This window comes from Lissotriton helveticus, chromosome 11 (genome assembly GCF_964261635.1).
Source record: "Lissotriton helveticus chromosome 11, aLisHel1.1, whole genome shotgun sequence".
Lineage (NCBI taxonomy): Eukaryota > Metazoa > Chordata > Amphibia > Caudata > Salamandridae > Lissotriton > Lissotriton helveticus.
The window spans coordinates 1,056,917,034-1,056,937,377 of NC_136072.1; the positions used below are offsets into that span (position 1 = coordinate 1,056,917,034).

The window sequence follows — 20,344 nt, forward strand, 5'->3', positions numbered from 1 at the left end:
TATGCTAACTCCAGTATCACGTGCAAAGGCTTAGGTGATCTACAAAAGGATGTGTGTAATGTTTTCACGTTGTCATGTGAACAAGGCCCAGGGTTGAGCCGAAACGTTATGGCGACTAGCACGCAAATTTACAAAAAAAAGAACTGCACTGGAACTGAGGTCCGTGTCTGTGCTGTTTTGGGCAGGCGCTAGCAGTGGGCAGCCTCGTATACACACACACACACACACACACACACACACACACATATATATATACACATACATATACACACACACACACACACATCCCCCATCCATGTATCTGTACATTACTTCTTACTTTAGCTTTCGCTGTTGTGGAATCCTATGCCCAAATTCACAAAAAGGCCAGGATACAGCTATCAGTTTGTTTCATCTGATAGTTTGGTTAACAAGATCCTAAGAGACTTAGTCAACCGACCCATAGACATTTTAAACAGTCCTATTATGGGATTTTTTTTGTTAATTTATGGATGGGAAACTGCAAAAGAGAAGCAGCTTGAGTATTCATAGCTCAAGGAGAATATTTTAAATTAATCAACTCAATACAAGAATAGGAATGAATTTCGTGAATCGGGGAGGGGGAGTTTTTACTATAACAAATAATGGTTCCACCAGAGAAAGTGGAATTCGGTTTTATCTAACCAGCCACACTAGTGGCATGGTACACCTAACAGAAAAGCACTATTGGTGCTCGACCAAAACTTCTCTTCCACCGAATCATGAAATTTGGACATAATTATAGTCAATTTGCAAAGAGAGGACAAGGGATAACACACTAAGATTCGTTAGAAAATATTTCAAGGCTGTGACAGTAAACAATGATGACCGCTATACATTTGCAATATCTGGTAACAATAGTCAAATGTACTTCAATAGGAGGATATTGAAGGCCAGATCTTGTCAAATTTAGAAGGCAGAGTAATGTAGCCTATTTGGCTTAGCGTTTATCAGTTGTCCGCTCCAGACATCAAATGAAGAATCTCTTCCACTCAAAGACTTATAATCATTACATGGTAGGACGCTCATCCAGCCTAAGAAGGATTTAGATGACTGCATTAAAGGTACTCGAGTCAAAACAGTAATTCTATTAGCCATACCAATAAATAAATAAAATAAACCCACCACAACATAAGATGTTTCCCTATATGCAGGTGTCTTTTAAGGCCATAATATGATTTTTATCTTGGGATGTGTTTTAGAAGTCAGCAAAAAACAGTTGGTGAAAATATATGAAAGAGGATCCCATGATGTAGCACCAGAAAAATAAACATCTTTTGAATCTTCAAAGTCTTCGCACATGTGAAACAAAAAATATAGTTACAGGTCTAAGCAAACCACAAGGTAGGTTAATGTGGCTAGCTAGACCAAAGCAAAGGTGGCCAAAATGTCATACTTGAGGGGATATTTGAATTGTCCCCCGGCAGAGTAACTGGTTTAATTATAGGAAGACAGTTTTCAGCAACCTGCATAAGTGAACAGTACGTCACAGAGCTTTGTCGCTGCAACTGTGCTTAAGGGCTGAAATCCATCCTTCAAATTAAAACCTTAGAATATAATCACAACTGATAACTAGCATTTGGGAATCCCAAACAAAAAAGCAAGCATAAGTTACTACTTTTTTGTATTGTAGAATACAAAATACTAGTTGTCAAGTTATTGCAGCAAAGCGGCACAAGCAAGTGCAATACAGACTAGCAAAGTAAATATTTTAACAGATCCAAATGTTGTAAATCGAGTACAACAAACATTTATATATATAAAAATCTATGGGCTACAAAAGTTTTTTTTTTTTAAACAAGCCTTTATCACTATTTTAATAACATCATTCAAATGGCACAGAAAATATTATTACTAAGGAAATGTATCTGTAGCAACTAAAGCAAAATGTATGTGTAATGGAAGAGTTTCCTAGTCTATTAAAAGACATAACAGGAACTCAGTCCTTTGCTCGGGTCGCAACGTTCACACTTTAAACAGCAGAGCATACAGAATGAGACCCCAGTAGCAATACGCCTTCATTTTGCATCATTCACGTAACATGCATTTAATGTGTTTGAGGGGATTTTCTGGAAAGTCCTCTCAAAAAAACACAAAAAAGTGCTCAAAAGCAACTCAAACAACAACCTTGCACAACATATACTTTCAATAGACCAACCATAAACAAAGTTTCAAAAGGCCAAAATTTGAATGACTGATAGTTACCTTTTCCTGAAGGAGGCTTATAATTTTGCTATTTTTGGTTCAGCAGCGTCTTCAGTTCAGTCTCTTCGTGCGTTAACACGCTGAGTATGATTTATTATAGAAATGTTATCATGTGAACTAAGCAAAATAGTCATTTTCATAAAAGCGCTCCTAAATTAATACTGTCATCACCAAACTAGATCTGATTCCAGTTGAAGTCTTTGTGATGAAATAAACAAATAAGCCAAAGTGCATTGTCATTGTAACATCAACGCAAGTATCCTGTTTAAAATGATGCAACGTGATGAACCTTCATACAGGAGGTAGCATTTAAGGCGCACCACAGTGGGTGGTAGATGGACCCATTTCTTAAAAACTGTTTTTAATAACAATAAATATTAAACTATTGGGCAAGCAATGCCAATAGGACAGACAACGTCAAAATGCTGGCTTTGAAGGCAGGTCAAGAAATCAATGGATGCCAGAACATTAGTCTGCGAAAAATGACAATTTATCAAATTACCTTTATACACTAGCATGATCACCATAAAAAAACTGTCGATTTTAATGATGGTGGGGAAATTATAAATGGGCAAAAAAGTGTTATGTTTATTTTGTTTGTGAAGATAGTTAAGAAAATTTAGAGAATATAGGCAAGTTAAAAAGGTTAGATGATTTATTTCTGAGCCGAACAGTCTACTTTACTGCTTAATATTAGTATCCAATCAAAATAGTTTAAAGGGGCCACCATACAGACAGCTTAACCTTTCCTTTATAACGTTCATAATGCACTTTGCCTACAGCACCGACTTTCACTAATCAATAGTTCAAAATATGTATCTCATTGTGAGTGTATTGTAAGGACTTACCACTTGTAATACATATAATTTCAGCAAACAAAATAATGAAATTATTCATACCCTACAAAATATTAATTACCTCTTTGCTCCTGCTTCGACTTCTGCGTTTCTTTCCTTCATGATCTGTGAAATACAAAAAATGCAAACTATCACATATAGATATAAAACGGAATATTACAAGACATGGAAAAACACAATTAATTTCAGGAACCTGTACCACAAAGATTTAAAGTGAGTCTAATTTACAAATAAGGTATAGGATATAAAGTTTGGTAAACACAGGCCTTAAGATGTACAAGTCAGATACTTACGGATCTAGTCAAATGGCTGAATGCCACTGTCCAAGACCCCTGCTAATGCATTCTGCAAGATATTTAACACATTACGATACGTGGGTGTCGCTTCTCAAAAAGTCATAGGTCACTCAAATTGTTCCCCTCAGGTATGTAGGCCAAGCATACCCACCTTCAAGAACTGGCTTCTTACCTCCCCCCTAAAACCTTGCTCCCCAATGTTTTTGTCTATCATGAAAGGTAACACTGGAATAACTGACCGATAGTGAACCAAAACTAGGAGTACTAGAATAAGACCCAAAGATTACTTCCTTGATCTCTCATGCGAACTCCCAATAGTACTATTTGGTGCATAACTTCACAGGGCAGGACCAGAAGGTAAGTGCTGGATAGTAGATCAGTTTCCCAGGGAGACCGGAGCAGCCTTGAATGTGTAATTCGTAAAGAGAACCCTCAGCTCAAAATGCAACCAGTTCCATAGCTGAACAGCTAACGAGGATTTTGACTTTGTTTCTCCCCTTCGGTTCAACTAGACGAGGACTGCCTTCTTGTCAGAGAACAGGCACTTTTTGTAGTAGACATTAAACACAATTTAATTCAAACAAAATAGAAATTGTTTTCAATCCTGCTAGTTTTAGTGGGGGATTGGGGAGCTCAAGGTTCAGGGCCTGGCAGTAAGCTCAGCAGTCATACTGGGAAGAATCGGTTTCAGGTCTACTGTGGTCAATAAAAAGCTAAAATATGCCAATTGCTACTGGTCAGCTTATTCAAATACTATCTTGACTAACTTCAAAATGCCAAGGGAGGCAGGAAAAGTTATACAGCTGGGCTTAAGAAAAGAAATTCCTTAAATCGCACACAAAAACATTTGGCTGGCTACCTATGACAGAATTAGGAGACAAATTCAGTCACACCTTTGTGCTTAATGAGGCCACAATACTCATCCTCAAATCAAGGGGAAACAAGCATTTGCAATGCAATAGGTCTCGCATTAGGAAAGTGTGAACTATTGGTATTGTAAATGACAATTTTTTTAAATATGTGTTAGCTTTGAAAATATATAAATTAATAGCATTGTTATTCACAAAGCCAATAGCTTACACTTTCCTAATGCGAGTGCTATTGGCTATTGCAATGCGTGTTGGTAGCAAGCGAGGACAGTGCTGTTGTGGTGCTGAGTGATGATGTGGTTGGGCTAAGTGATGTGGTGGTATCACGTCCCACAGTGATGTGGTGGTGTCCCTGAGTGATGTGGCAGTGTCCCTGAGTGATGTGGCAGTGTCCCTGAGTGATGTGGCAGTGTCCCTGAGTGATGTGGCAGTGTCCCTGAGTGATGTGGCAGTGTCCCTGAGTGATGTGGCAGTGTCCCTGAGTGATGTGGCAGTGTCCCCGAGTGATGTGGCAGTGTCCCCGAGTGATGTGGCAGTGTCCCCGAGTGATGTGGCAGTGTCCCCGAGTGATGTGGCAGTGTCCCCGAGTGATGTGGCAGTGTCCCCGAGTGATGTGGCAGTGTCCCCGAGTGATGTGGCAGTGTCCCCGAGTGATGTGGCAGTGTCCCCGAGTGATGTGGCAGTGTCCCCGAGTGATGTGGCAGTGTCCCCGAGTGATGTGGCAGTGTCCCCGAGTGATGTGGCAGTGTCCCCGAGTGATGTGGCAGTGTCCCCGAGTGATGTGGCAGTGTCCCCGAGTGATGTGGCAGTGTCCCCGAGTGATGTGGCAGTGTCCCTGAGTGATGTGGTGGTGCCCTTGATTGATGCCCCCCGAGTGATGTGGTGGTGCCCCTGAGTGATGTGGTGGTGCCCCTGAGTGATGCCCCCGAGTGATGTGGTGGTGCCCCTGAAGTGATGTGGTGGTGCCCCTGAAGTGATGTGGCGGTGTCCCTGAGTGATGTGGCGGTGTCCCTGAGTGATGTGGCGGTGTCCCTGAGTGATGTGGCGGTGTCCCTGAGTGATGTGGCGGTGTCCCTGAGTGATGTGGTGGTGTCCCTGAGTGATGTGGTGGTGCCCTTGATTGATGCCCCCGAGTGATGTGGTGGTGCCCCCGAGTGATTTATTTATTTATTTATTTATTCAAAGTTTTATATAGCGCGAACAAGATCCTTACAGATATCAGAGCGCTTCACAAAGACAGGGTAGGGGCAGTAGGAATGAACAGAGATAATGGGAGCAGTATAATAGTCACTAACATGGTAGGATAATAATAACATACATAAATCATATCAATATACAATCAGGTAAACAAGTAATATAAGACGGCACAAGTCATTGATCCCACTGCAGAGGTGTTCAGGTACACCGTGGGTGTGTGGATGGCTTATACCAATGTTTTAGTATAGAGAGAACACTGAGTGGGGGCATCGGGAGAGTGAATCAGTAAACCAACGTGTATCATATATTGGTCGGTAGTAAGAGAGTAGCGTAGTAGTGTCCCCATCAAGTAGAAGTATAGTGCCAAAGGACAAGGTAAACAGTGATACAGAGCAATGCAGAGTCTCTGATCCAGCACCTATAAGGTTCAGGAGATCTTGGCCAGAAGGATGGTTTTCACCTCTTTCTTGAAGAGTGCAGTGGAGGAGATAAGCCTGGTTTCAGGAGGGAGCGCATTCCAGATCCTGGGTGCCATTCCTGAGAAGGAGCGCTTGTATGTTTTCTCTTTCCGGAATCTACGAGGTTTCAGGAGTAGATTTTTTGTACTTCTATTGGATCTCGAACCTCCTGATATAGACAACTTTTGAGCGAGGTAGTTGGGTGCATTGTGGTGCACGGCCGCGTGTGTCATAACTATAATTTTTAGCTGTATTCTGGCTTCAAAAGGCAGCCATTTTAGAGACTTCAAGTCTGGGGATATATGCGAATGTTTTCTTGAGCCAGTAATGAGTCTCGCGGCAGCATTCAGGGAGGCTCTTAAGGGTGCTGTTGTGGATAGCGGGAGTCCGCTGAGGGCCACAATTCCGTAGTCTATTCGAGGGATGACTAAAGCTTGTACAGCAGTTTGGAAGTCTTCGGCAGGGAGGAAGGGTTTAATTTTCCTAAGTGTGTTGATTTGGAAATTAGCTGCTTTTGTGGCTTTGCTAACGTGATGCTGCATGTTGAGCTTGGCGTCGAGTGTGATGCCTAGGGATTTCGCCGAATCCACGATGGTAGGTTGGACATTGAGTGCTGTTAGGTTATTGAGCCAGGTTTGGGTGGTGGAAATTTTCGCCGGGGGTGAGATGAGTAGGAACTCAGTTTTCAGAGCATTTAGTTTGAGGTGATTATCGGCCAGCCAAGATTGAGTGTTAATAAGCGTGGAATTCAGATGTTTGATATCTTCCGGGGATTGTAGCTTTAGGTAAAGTTGTGTGTCGTCGGCGTACATATGGAATTGGACATTGGAAGCTTGGAGCAAGGTGGCGAGCGGTTCCATGACGAGGTTGAACAGTGTGGGGGAGAGGGAGGATCCTTGTGGAACACCTAGATCTGCAGGCACAGGTGAAGATAGCACATTGTCGATCTTGAACTTCTGAGACCGGTTGTGAAGGAAGGACGAAAACCATTTGAGAACAGTTCCCGATAGACCCATTCTAGTGCTTAGCAGCTCCAGCAAGTTCTCATGTTTGACCTTGTCAAATGCTGACGAGAGGTCAAGAAGGATGAGGAGGCAGGACTCATTGCGATCAAGAATTTGGAGGGCGTCATCAATTATGTGTGTCATAGCTGTTTCCGTGCTATGTTTCGCTCGGAAGCCTGATTGGTGAGGGTTGAGGAGGTCAAATTGGTCAATGTGTTTTGTTAGTTGGAGTTGGACACATTTCTCCAGCAGTTGTGGTGGTGCCCCTGAGTGATGCCCCCGAGTGATGTGATGGTGCCCCCGAGTGATGTGGTGGTGCCCCTGAAGTGATGTGGTGGTGCCCCTGAAGTGATGTGGTGGTGCCCCTGAAGTGATGTGGTGGTGCCCCTGAAGTGATGTGGTGGTGTCCCAGAGTGATGTGGTGGTGTCCCAGAGTGATGTGGTGGTGTCCCAGAGTGATGTGGTGGTGTCCCAGAGTGATGTGGTGGTGTCCCAGAGTGATGTGGTGGTGTCCCAGAGTGATGTGGTGGTGTCCCAGAGTGATGTGGTGGTGTCCCAGAGTGATGTGGTGGTGTCCCAGAGTGATGTGGTGGTGCCCTAGAGTGATATGGTGGTGCCCTAGAGTGATATGGTGGTGTTGTGAGGCGTGCAGCAGTGTGTGGCGTGCAGCAGTGTGCGGCGTGCAGCAGTGTGAGTAATGGAGCAGTGTAATTAATGCAGCAGTGTGAGGCGTGCAGCAGTGTGAGGCGTGCAGCAGTGTGAGGCATGCGGCATTCGGCAGTATGAGTAATGCAGCAGTGTGCGGCGTGCAGCAGTGTGAGGCATGCAGCAGTGTGAGGCATGCAGCAGTGTGAGGCATGCAGCAGTGTGAGGCATGCAGCAGTGTGCGGCGTGCAGCAGTGTGAGGCATGCAGCAGTGTGTGGTGTGAGTCGTGCAGCGTCATGCAGCAGTGTGAGGCGTGCAGCAGTGTGAGGCGTGCAGCAGTGTGAGGCGTGCAGCAGTGTGTGGCGTGCAGCAGTGTGTGGCGTGCAGCAGTGTGTGGCGTGCAGCAGTGTGTGGCGTGCAGCAGTGGGAGGCGTGCAGGGTGCAGCAGTGGGAGGCGTGCAGCAGTGTGAGGCGTGCAGCAGTGTGAGGCGTGCAGCAGTGTGAGGCGTGCAGCAGTGTGAGGCGTGCAGCAGTGTGAGGCGTGCAGCAGTGTGAGGCGTGCAGCAGTGTGAGGCGTGCAGCAGTGTGTGGAGTGCAGCAGTGTGTGGAGTGCAGCAGTGTTTGTTTTAATTGTAGATGTGTTAGATGTAGTGTGTCATGGTGCACTAACATCCCAGGGCAGGCAATATTATTTCGCCCACACACGCATAAAATAAATGAATCTATGATGTTTGGGAAACTAGGTTGCTGTCAAACTTACTTATAAATTACTAGTTTTGTTGTTTATGCAAGGAAGGGGGCAGAGGGGGAGTAGAGGTGGAGGGTGGGGATGGCTGGAGTGTAGGTGTGGGTAGGGAGGGAGTGGGTGGGGGGAGGGGTGAGTGGAGGTCGAGGGGGTGAGTGAGGGAGGTGTAGGGAGTGAGAGTGGAGTGAAGGTGGGAGAGTGGAGTTGGAGGTGGGAGGGGAAGCAGAGGGAGGGGGAAAGGAGGTGCACGATATGCAGGCTGCTGAATACGTTAAAATAAAACGTGGTATCTGTCCTGTGTATATCCAAAACCTCTGGTGGCGTATTTTCGTCAGGAATCCAGCAGATGGCACTCCTGTATTTGTTCTGAATTGTTATCAACATCTTCCTGTAATTTTCTTAATCTTGTTATTACAAGAGCCAAAAGTGAACCTTAAATGATGCTAATTATGTGGATTGTGAGGAGTAGGCAGATATGTGGGGCAGTTGGTGTGGTAAATTTTCAAGTAGGTAATTGTTTGCGGTGCTGCAAAGTGTCCCTGAATTTTTTTTTCAAATGTTGGCAACTAAAACTAGTATTCCACATAGAGACAATGACTTCAAAAAGGTGAGAACTATATGTTTACATACACCCTACAGAGGCAGAAGCAATTCTTTGAAGTGTAGACAGACATTTGTGAATGTAGCACATACAGTTTATACTTGAAACATATTGTGAAAGGGAAATAATTAAGTTTAATGTTGCCCTCAATACATAAGCATTGGTGGGATAAAAGACTGGAAGGGAAAATAAATATTTGATGATTGTCATGAGTACTGTACAATTCGAACAGGTTTCATTCACTCTCCATCAAATGTTATTTCATGTATTTGGGTGGCTTGACCTTGTTTGATATGTCTAGGTTTGTGCAGAAAAAGCAACACTGACTTCTTTTCGCAACGAGCAGCAGTGGAACCGGTTATAGATGTTAGGTGTGAGGAAATAAATACATTGATGTTTCTTCATGCTTTTGCACATGACAAGAACATTTAAACCAACATTGTGGTCTGTAGTCTAGTCTTCCTCAACTTGTGACTTTCATCATAACTTGTTTTACTTTGGTCACCTGAAAGGGCTGTTAAGTGTGAGATGCGAGCTAATAATTGCAGACAGTGTAATTTGTACACCTTGGAGTATTAAACATACTGCAACACTAGAGCAGGTAAAAGAGTACATTAATGTGGTTTCACACACTTGTGTTTATATTTGCACCAGTGAGTCGAAGCTGTGGTAGTCAGCTAAATGGGCTGTTGCTCAATTTTACATCACTTTAATAATATTAACAACAAGCAATATGTCCTGGAGGGTGGTGGTAGATATTACACGCCCTTAGTAAAGTCCACAGGTGCTTTTACTTAGTTGACCCCTCTGCAGACACACACACACACACACACACACACACAGACAGACACATACACACAGACACACACACGTGCAACACACACACAACACACAAACACCACCACCATTATTATTATAGTTATTAATGTACTTCCTGACCCCCGTCCCCCATCAAAAAGCGCTTCTGTGAGACTAGATTGACCACAGTGCACGAAAGCAGAAGCAGCCAGCCCCATGTAACGTGGGAAAGAATGTAGGTTAGCGATCCCGAGAAGGCAGTCTCAGGAAAGGCGGACAAAATCAGTGTTAGAAGATATTTTTTAAAAGCCGCTTTTGTAAGAGCACCGAACACTGTCAAAAGGAAAAACATTTACACCACATTATAAGTGTCAGGAGCTTTGTTTGATGTGTCACAGTAGTAAACGTACAGGAAAGCATAGTTTGCCAGCCTACAAGATCCAAAAGGAAAGCAGAAACTTGAAAGGATATTAATGTTTCAGGGACAGTGTTTTCATGGTGGATTTATAACTCGGAATATAAAGGTCGCGGAAAGTGCATGTACACACACATTCTGCTTTCAACATTGCCCACAATCAAAACTAGCGTTTGCTTCTCGACTGACATCAATGATGAAAACACAAGGCACTCAATTGAGTCTTAAACACATATGATACGTTCAATCACTACCTGTACATATCGTGAAGAGCATGGTACAATTCGGATTCACACAGCTAAGGTCAAACTGTCACTGCACAGAGCGGTTCGGTTTCACACCAGGATAAATCGAGTTTGAAGCTTGCAGTCGGTGGCGCTCCTGCGCTCTCGCTAGTATCTGCCTACTCACCGCAGCTCAAAGCAGGACCCGTCTGCAGCAACAAGTGAGCTGCGGATTCGCCAGCGAAGCAGCCTCCTGCCACATTCCACACTGGAGTGTGTCCGATTACATAAACAGGTTCAACAGGAAAACCAATAAATTAACTACGAGCGGCACAAACCTCCCTCTACCCTCTCCTGCTGTGTCTTGATGCTACAGGCGCACGCACGGGCGGAATTGAACATTTTCTTGTCGAAGTGCAAGTAAAATGTATTTTAGCTTCAAAATTAGAATCGTTTATAGCGGTGTGACTTTTACAGCAGGCTGAAATCTCAGCTGCGATGAGAAATAAAACTAGACATAACCAGAGAGACAGGAGATTGGGAGCGCGCGCGGCCGGCTCCGATCGCTTTCCTGAGCGTGCGCGTGCCAGTCTCCTGGGAAGCAGACCCGGCAACTATAGTATCGCGCCTGCGCGATGCATATAGCTTCGCCATATGCATCGCAGGCGCGAGACCTAAAAACAAGTAGGCTAGTCTCTTCATATCTTCGTTTATCAGCCTTCAAGGTGCAAAAAGTCGTCAAATTGTTAGTGACCGCTTTGAAATCATGGAATTTACTTCGTCTGCCCATCAGATTTCCACTCCGCCTAGTGTTAAAAAAGACCCCGAAACATTCTTTTACACCTAAATATACCCACCTACATTTCAGGCTGCTTCTAAAGAAACTTTTGTGGTGAACTTCAGTGAAACAATAAAAGTAAAATTACTTATCTTATGCAGACCACAGCAAGAAAAGTAGAATTGCTCTGACAAACTGAGCACAGACCAGAAACGCCCACATTTTTGTGTGTAAAATGGACTGTGTAAAGTCCAAGGAAAGCATCAAGTTAGTCACAATTCATACCTGATTTCCGCTTTCGTTCCCTTGACCGTGACCGAGATCTTGAATAATGACGTTTTGAGGGTCGCGGTGATTTGGAGGGATCAGAGTGCTTTTTCTTTCTTTCAGGGGATGCCCTGTCTGGAGTTACTGTATCCCGGTCTGAATCACTAGCCTGGATAACAGAACAATGTTATTAATAATCAAGATAAATATGTACACAAATATACGTACTATTTCAGTTTCTATAAATACCTTCAACCTACATTGCATTTTAAAGGCTAAATCAATCGAAAAACATTCACAAATTTTCACTGTGACTATGTAATATAGGATATAACATCGTGTGCAGCAACACCGGCCACCTTAAATCTATTTAACTGTGCATGCATATAGTCTACACGCCACCAATAACCGGACGCACAGATCCAACTAAAGATTTCAACCCCTAAAGAAGGAAATGTGAAAACGAAATGCCTCACATTACATCCTGGGATGATGGGAATAAGTTTTGGCTTTACCTACATGTAAATCCACTAGAGAGGCTACAGTAACCATCAAACTTCCCGTGAGAATAAGCAAAAAGGATCACCTTTTTAAAACACTGCAATTTAATTTTTAAAAGGGCAGAGCAAGTACAGAATGCAGGCTGAACACGAGTTGACTGGGAAAACAAGACTATGCGTTATGTAATGTTACATGAAAATGTTAACGTATCATCAACAAACAAGTAGACTTCTTGCTATGTGCCCTAAAGAAAGGCCAGTGCAGCCCAAAGGAACCGAGGTATACACAGGGACACTGGAATTATGCGAGCTGCTTTCTTAGCATAATATAGTATGCCCCATCCAAAAACAATCATCCCTGGCATAGAAGTGTAGAAACTACATCTGATCGACAAACACACATTGCTGGACAATCAAGATGTCATTTATGCAAATCCATTACCTTTCAAGCAATTACTCCAGTCACATGGTCAGACTATGTTGGAAAGCAAGCAAATCCACCTAACATGCATCAACCGTGGAACAAACTCAATTTCGAACACTTAGAAACACAACTAACATCCAGTACAGATCTAGGCACAATACATTCTGTTCAAAAACTATGAGTGGTTACAGGAAGCTTATGATATCCAAATACCACTAATGACACCACAACATAAAAGAAAACAGGCACCATGGAGAATAGAGAAAGGTGCAACGCTCAGAAAAGTAACAAATTAAACAAGTGAGTTATCAAAAAGTTAAGAAAAAATACTATTCAGACAGAAATCAAAATGTTAAATGGGAAAATAAAGAATTCTATCAAATTCTCACAGAATTTTGTAAAACAAATCGCCTAGAAGGAGCTCATCCCATTACTCAAGATTTCACAAACTGGCAAATCATTACACGACCAAATCAGACACGTTGGACTCCTGTTTAAAACAAAGAAAAAAGACAAGCACAAACCCTTTTCCAAAAGGACCTTCTAAGAGCAGGCTAACCCAGCCTCTGCATTACTTCAAACAAATATCACACAATGAATTTATGGACTTGGTTAAAGCAAACAGGCATACCAGCAGCCTGTCTGACCGATGTCAAGTACAAACCTTCAAGAAAATTCTTCTAACTACCTCTGATGCGGTTATATTCGAGATCGGTACCCTAACATAGGTCCAGGGAACATGGTACAGATTCCCTACATCAGCTCCCGTCAATTCATATTAACGACCCTTATAAGGAAAGACTGCCTTGTATGGACAGAACGCCTTATAAGGTCTGCAGCCTTTTATGGACTAAACTTTTCTCCTAGTTCATAATGAGGGTGGGTTCTGCCCAATAGATACTGCTAAGAAGTCATCCTTAACACATATGAATAATTAATGGCTACACTCTCCAGGAGGTACACTTGACCTCTCCCATTAACGCACAAGGTTTAATACCTAAACGTCATCCTCATACTGAAAAATGGGTAACACACGTACATAGACTGTATAAATACAGCACCTCTTGCTATCAGGAAGGAGGAGGGACCCCTGACTTCAAGGCCGACACACTGACCAGAGACGCTGCGGCCCCGGCAAGACATCGCTCCAACTGACAGTGGTACCATCCCTTGCGTGGTATCCAACTCGAGACCAGGACGGAGTCCCACACTCTCACTATTCAGGTATGGGGTTGGACTAAATCCTAGCAGGATTCTTGGCTCTTCGATGCTAGGCTATTAGGCTCACTAGCTCTTTTGCACCTACTCACATGCTAGGTACAACTAGACAGGCATCTTAGGAGTACGCACTTTATTTTATAAATGCATTCTATATACATGTATAGGTTTGTGACCATTGCAAAATGGTAGAACAATACTATTTCTTCTTATTCACTACTGCTGGCTCTATATCTCTGTTACGGTGTTACAGTCATAACAGCACACTTATTCTACATGAGAACTACTGTACAATAATTCATCTCTCAGAGTAAAAACAAGCAAGCACGAGTGACTGGGTGAAAAGTAATATATTGTATCCACAAGTCTGTTATTGTGTTCTAAAGTTGCACAAACTAATCTCTCTGATAACAGGAGATTCTAGTGGCACTGCGAGCTAGCTTATGCGAACCATATGCGGCAGAGGTGTACAGAGTCAGCATGCCACCAGACCCACAGTATATGTTATCCGTAATCGTCGAAGGTCCTGCATGACAGGGTACTTTTTGGGACTACACTACAATGCCACACCAGTAAGAAGAATCGTCAACCATTCCATAACTACGGAAATATTTCCAGAAGATCTAAAAAGTCATGCATACGCCCAATACTGAAAAAAAAAAAAACACCAAATATGGACCCGCTTAACCCGGACAACTACAGACCAATTACAAATGGACCTTTCCTGGGCAAACTGATAGAAAGAGCAGCATTTGCCCACATGCCACAATTCATTGAAGACAATTCAATACTTTCAGACTTCTATACAGGATTCCGTCCAGGAAGAGGCACCGAGTCTGCCCTTATTGACATCTGGAATTACCTTAAGAACACAGTCGACTGGAACAGGGTTGCTGCATTAATTCTCGTGGACCTCTCAAATACCCTTGACACGGCTGACCAAGACAATTTAATACAAAGACTCTACGAGGTTGGCATAGAGGAGGCTGCTCTCGAATGGATCACATCCTACCTTCAAAACAGAACTAATATCTACACACTTCCTTTCTCATCCAAACTGTTCGTCACAAAAGCAGAGGTCCCTTAAGGCTCTATCATCTCACCCAGCTTTTCAACATCTACATTAAGTCATTACCTGCACTGATCAACGATTTTCACCTCACATACTATAACTATGCAGATTACATACAAATACTCCTTAAACACTAAAGACCTTTGAAACTCACATTTTCAGTGAACCTCAGTGCAGCTGATCAGTGGATGACATGGAGCCAGTTTCAATTCAATGAATTCAGAATAGAAATACTCACATATGGCGATTGGAAAAATTATGACTAGCCTGATGAGCTGGGTCACCATCTAAAGAAGCTAAGGAAGTAAGAAACCTCGGAATTAGCATGGACTCCAAGCTATTAACGAATGCCCAAGTGGAAAAACTAGCCATATCAAGCTTTCTTACTATAAAAGCTGTGCAACGCATCTTCCCCCACAAGGTCTAGGCTACTATTTATCTTGTTCTGTCCAAACTCAATTACGCCAATAGCCTCTACCACGGATCATCTTTAACAACTATAACAAGCATTTGCAATGCCATAGGTTACGCATTAGGAAAGTTTGAGCTATTGGTATCCCCACATTTATGGCCATAGATATTAACCTTTATAAAACAGAATACCACTTCTGAGAAGCTAGTCAAATAGAATATTGGTGCTCCATGGATCAGTTATTGAAGTAAACCAAGGACTGTGGCCATATGAGTTTATGGGACAAAAGACTAGCTGATGCTCCTCCAAGAGGCAAGTCATCCCAAGAAGAAGGATGGCCGTTAACTTGAGATGGCATTTGCAGATCCCTTCAATTAAAGAGGTTTGGATCAGATGGGGGAAAAAAGTTTGAAAATTATATGTGTTTGACATGCAGCGCAAGATCAGACAGATCTAGGTACAAGTATACATCAATAATGCATGATGAAGAATAGTGCTCTGTGACAACAAGTTATTAATCATTTGACCAAACTTACCACAGCATACAGGAATGAAGCACAGGCAATGGGGATTTAAGTGTACTGATTGCATGCAATTTGTGAGTAGTATTAATTGTGTGAATTTTTTTAATGACGTTTGAAAGGCAGATGAAGGTTGTGTATTGCTTTTTCTCTGCCATCTTGAAATTTGCTAAAACTTTTAAGTTTCACAACATGGAAAACTCATCAGCACGAACACATGACACAACACCTCTGCGACCTACACTGGCTCCCCACAGAGATGAGAATAACCTTCAAACTTCTCACCCACACCTACAAATCCCTCAACAACATCGGTCCCAAATACCTCAACTAAAGAGTGCTTCCATGCACCCAAAAGGAATCTCCGATGCGCCGACCTCACCCTACCAGAGATCCCCGCATCGGCAGAAGGAAGGGCGCTCTGCTACATTGCCGCCAAGACCTAGAACAAGCTCCCAATCACCATCAGACGATGCCCGAACCTGCACGCCTTCAGGAAGGACCTCAAGACCTTGCTCTTCGGCTCAGTTGGAATTAATTGTTTTCAGCTATATGGTTAAAAGGATATAAGTATGGTCCTTGGCAAGGGAAGGTGGCAGTAGGTCATCACAGCTGTACCAAGGCTTCAAGCTGCAATGACTTGTTTTCAAGTCAAGTTTGAAATGGGTCAAATTGAGAACTATAATGGTGTGTTTGTGGTGAAAGGTATTTGTTCACGTTCTGGTTGGACTGCAAGGCAGTCAACATTATCATTGGTCATCTGAATTTTTTATATAAAATATTTAGCTAGGTCATTGTTAGAAACTTTAGGCGGCTGAGTTGTGGCTTCATGTGTGACTACACATGCGACGGTATACCATTCTGAAACCTGAAGCTGGGAAATGAGGTCTTCGAATAGAAAAAGAGCTTTTTGCATTTTTTTCTCTTTACTTATGTTGAGGTGCGAGTTTGACAGGGGATTTCCTATCTTCTCTCAAGGTTACAAAGGATTTTTCTCAGAAAATCTAATTGTTGAAGATTACCTTTTCGGATATTTTGGTTTACATTGGTTGGAGAAATATTATTTCAATACTCTGGCTATTTTATCAATGTAGTACTTCGTTAGTTTAGTGGAGTCAATAGATTACGGTTAATTCAGCACAAAAGAGTGGATCAATTAATCTAATTTATGACTGATGCCCATTACATATTTGACTGCGCTAGTACCTTATTTGCCTGGGGCTGAAAAATTATGCGTATTGTAGCTTCAGAGGGCAGGGTGGTACGAATGTCAACAGTAAGAGATTGGAATTCTAGTGAAGGGTATACAGTAAATCTGTTCCCACTCCGTTCTACATGTTAAGCCATTTGTTATGCCTTGACCCCTACAAGTGATACAATTAGCCTTCTCCCACCATCTCGGCACTAACTGCTCCTCCTTATCCCAAATGCACATCCAGTCCTGGCATCCCAGTAAAGTGAAACAACCTTAAAGGTATCTTCCCTGTTGGAGCTGTAAAACAATCCAAGGCCAGAGCCAATACCGCCAACCCTCAACTTAATTTGAGGTATGCCCAGCACCTGTTATCCAATCTAACTGCATTTTCTTCGGCGGAATCACTAAAGAAGCTCTCTCTCCGTCAGTTGTGCACCACCACAGAGCATGGGAAGTCCATAAACAATCTTATTTATGTGATGTTTTGCCTTGGGTTTCCCCCTACCACTCATGGGCAGACTCTTCAAAGCATATACTGCAACTGGCTGTATAAAGCACATTCTCAATTAATGCTTCCGGGCTCTCATCTCTCCTTGTGTGCTACTGAAACTATGTTACAAAAAAAAGTTGGATAATAGACATTCTAATGGACTGCTCCACTGTTCTTCTTAGACTAACCCTTCAAGCCATATACCTAGCCCCGTTAGAAAGAACAGTCCCACTTATTACTTCTCAGTTGACTCATAACAGCATATGGTATGGTTAGCTATAGAACACCCATTGTAATTTATTGCTTCAAGCAGTGCCTGGGCTAGCTTTTAAGAGCACAGTATATGGGTACCTGTATAATGGGTTCCCTTCTTATCCACTCCACTGTCAGAGCATATACTATGCGTTATTTGGTGCCACACATGGGTGGTGTCTTCTGGTATATACTATAGCTGGTTCTATAATCCCCAATCCTATGTTTTTCTATTCTCACACTACTTTGTCAACTCTGATTTTGGAAAAAGGGGACCTCTACAGAAAACAGAGTGTCTTGCTAGCTGTAGGGAAAAAATTACAATGGGGTAAAGAAATATGTTAACTACAAGAACAATGTTATATCATCATGCCACAAATACCAACAACATGTCTAATTCTGTGCGGGGTTGCTTGCAAGATAAACATGAACATAGCACTCAATACAATTTGTTCTGATACAAAACTAGATTTCATTTTTATTCTTTAAACTATTTCTTATTTTTCTTTTTTTGCCATTTGGATATTTTCGAAATTTATTTAGTTCATGATTTCAATCCACAACCTCATATGTACATGACATATACACAGAATATATACATCACAAACAATACATTACAATGCTATACATAACTCAAATATAAAACTAGGAGAGGGAGTTCCTATATTAACAGATCTTTTCAATGCCTTGCGGTAGGCTAACAAGACGCGTGTTTCGAGTGCACAATAAGAACACATGTAACAACACTAAAGACCTGAAAATTAATTGTTGATACAGTTATGAACACTTACTACTTCATTATTTATATATCTGGGCCTATGTTTATGAAGGAACTTACATTTATTACCTAAAAAAGTGAGTTCAGAATTTATATATTGTGTAAGAAAAGGATTAAGGTACTTATAGAAAGTAGGTCCAAATGTACCAAAAAAAAAAAATCACCCAGAGCGTTCGATCAATTAGATTGTGTTGGCTCAGAAGAGTGAAAATAATTTACTTTTGGTACATTTGGATTTTTCAGGCCTTTAGTGTTTTTACATGCATTCTTATTGTATTTATTGTGCACTTTATTGTAGAAGAAAAGTTGAGATGGAAGAAGGCTCAAAATGCTGAAACGCAGGTCGTGTTTTACCCGACTGCCAGCAATTAAAAAGATCTGTTAATATAGTAACTCCCTCTCCTAGTTTTATATTTGAGTTATGTACAGCACTGTAATGTATTGTTTGTGATGTATATAGTTTCAAGTTTAAATACTTTATTCGACAACACTGTCATAAAAGCGTGTTTCCCTAAACTAGACACAATAAATACTACACTAGAATTTTAAGAACAAGATAAAATACAAATTAAATGCCATTCATATTATACAGTGTTGGCGAATATTTCGATTTATAAAATTCATACGTTATAAAATCCAAGTCACAGCACTGAGCCTTACGAAGTTGAATTACATTTCCCATGATTAATTACAATTTTAAAGTGCGCGTACGTATTATCCAGGCCCACCCCATAAATTTGGCTACAGCAATTGCGAGGTTGGGGGCACAGTTAGATCTTAGTATCCTTAGTGCCTCTAGATAATTCCTTGTCCCCAGGTTCCTGCAAGCCGGTTTTAGCCATCTGCTTCTTGGGGCAGCATATAATGGGCAAACAAACAAAAAATGTGGGATGTCCTCTACATGTGCTTTACAGTAGGAGCAAGTTTTTACGTTACCAGGGGACCATTTGACAGTGAAGGCATTAAGGGGTAAAGAGCCAATTCTAAACTGAAAATACAGCTTTCTATCTAGGGGTTTAGAAATCAAATCCCAGTACTGTTCACATTTGGGTATAATTTTAAAATCCAGGAACTGGGATGTCAACATGGATGGTTGGTTGGAAATCAGTACAGTATTGAATATCATATCCCAATACATTTTTTTTCAATGATGCCTTAGATGGAAAGACATGTTGGTCTACTGCTGTCCACAAATGGTCTAGGTGCAATTTTTGGAGCAAGTTCCTAACTTCTTTAAGCCATGATATTTTATGAAAGCGATCAGAGCTAACAACATCCATAAGGGCAGCTGCGTAATGACTCAGTTCAGGAGTAGTTTTTACACGCTTCCAATATAGGAGGGGACGCAGTCTGGCCATGTCCTCTATCTTTTTCCTCCCGAGGTCATATTGGAGCGAGATCGAAGGAGTGCTCTGCGGTACACCAATCATTCGTCGAAGAAATTTATTTTCTGCAACGACTAAAGTACTCAAGTTCGTGAAGCCCCATAGCTCTGATCCGTATAAGCAGGCTCCCAACACTTTCATGCTATAAATCTCCATTACTGGCTGGATGGGTTTTGTGAATGAAGATTTATGTTTTTGTGCTATTGCCCCTGTCAATTGATTGAACTTTAGCACCACAGAGTCCATATGGGATTTCCAGTTCATGTTGGACTGTAAGGAAATGCCTAGATAGGTAAAAGCATTCACTTCCTCCAATATAGATCCATTAAAATGCATTTTCCCCTTGAATTTCTTGACAGGATTCAGATTCATAAACTTAGTCTTTGTTGTGTTTAATTCCACGCCCCGAATCCGACAGAAATCACCAAAGGCGTTAATTGTCATTTGTAGTCCGCTAGGGGTCCGCGAGACCAGCAAAGTGTCATCAGCAAACATTAATACTGGGACCCGCTCCCCATCTAATATTGGGGCATCTGTCGTAAATTGTTTTAGAAAGTCAACTATACCATTGATGTAGAGGGAAAATAAGGTGGGGGCCAGAACACAGCCCTGCCTTACCCCTCGGTCCACGGGGAAGGATTCAGTGACATCTCCCTGGGCACCCCACCTAATCCGGGGAAAGTTGTTTTCGTGCAACCTCACGAGCAAAGACAACAATT

General features: G+C 42.2%; 1 protein-coding gene across 1 annotated transcript in view; it reads right to left on the reverse strand.

Annotated features, from left to right (window-relative positions):
• The window catches only part of RSRC2 (arginine and serine rich coiled-coil 2), a 266,569-nt gene that overhangs the window by 238,644 nt on the left and 7,581 nt on the right, over nt 1–20,344 (reverse strand). The window contains exons 2-3 of the mRNA XM_078667575.1: nt 11,397–11,547; nt 3,142–3,185 (exon numbers count right to left, since the gene is read on the reverse strand). Of these exons, the coding sequence (XP_078523701.1) occupies nt 3,142–3,185; nt 11,397–11,547 (195 nt within the window). The remainder of the gene's footprint in view (nt 1–3,141; nt 3,186–11,396; nt 11,548–20,344) is intronic.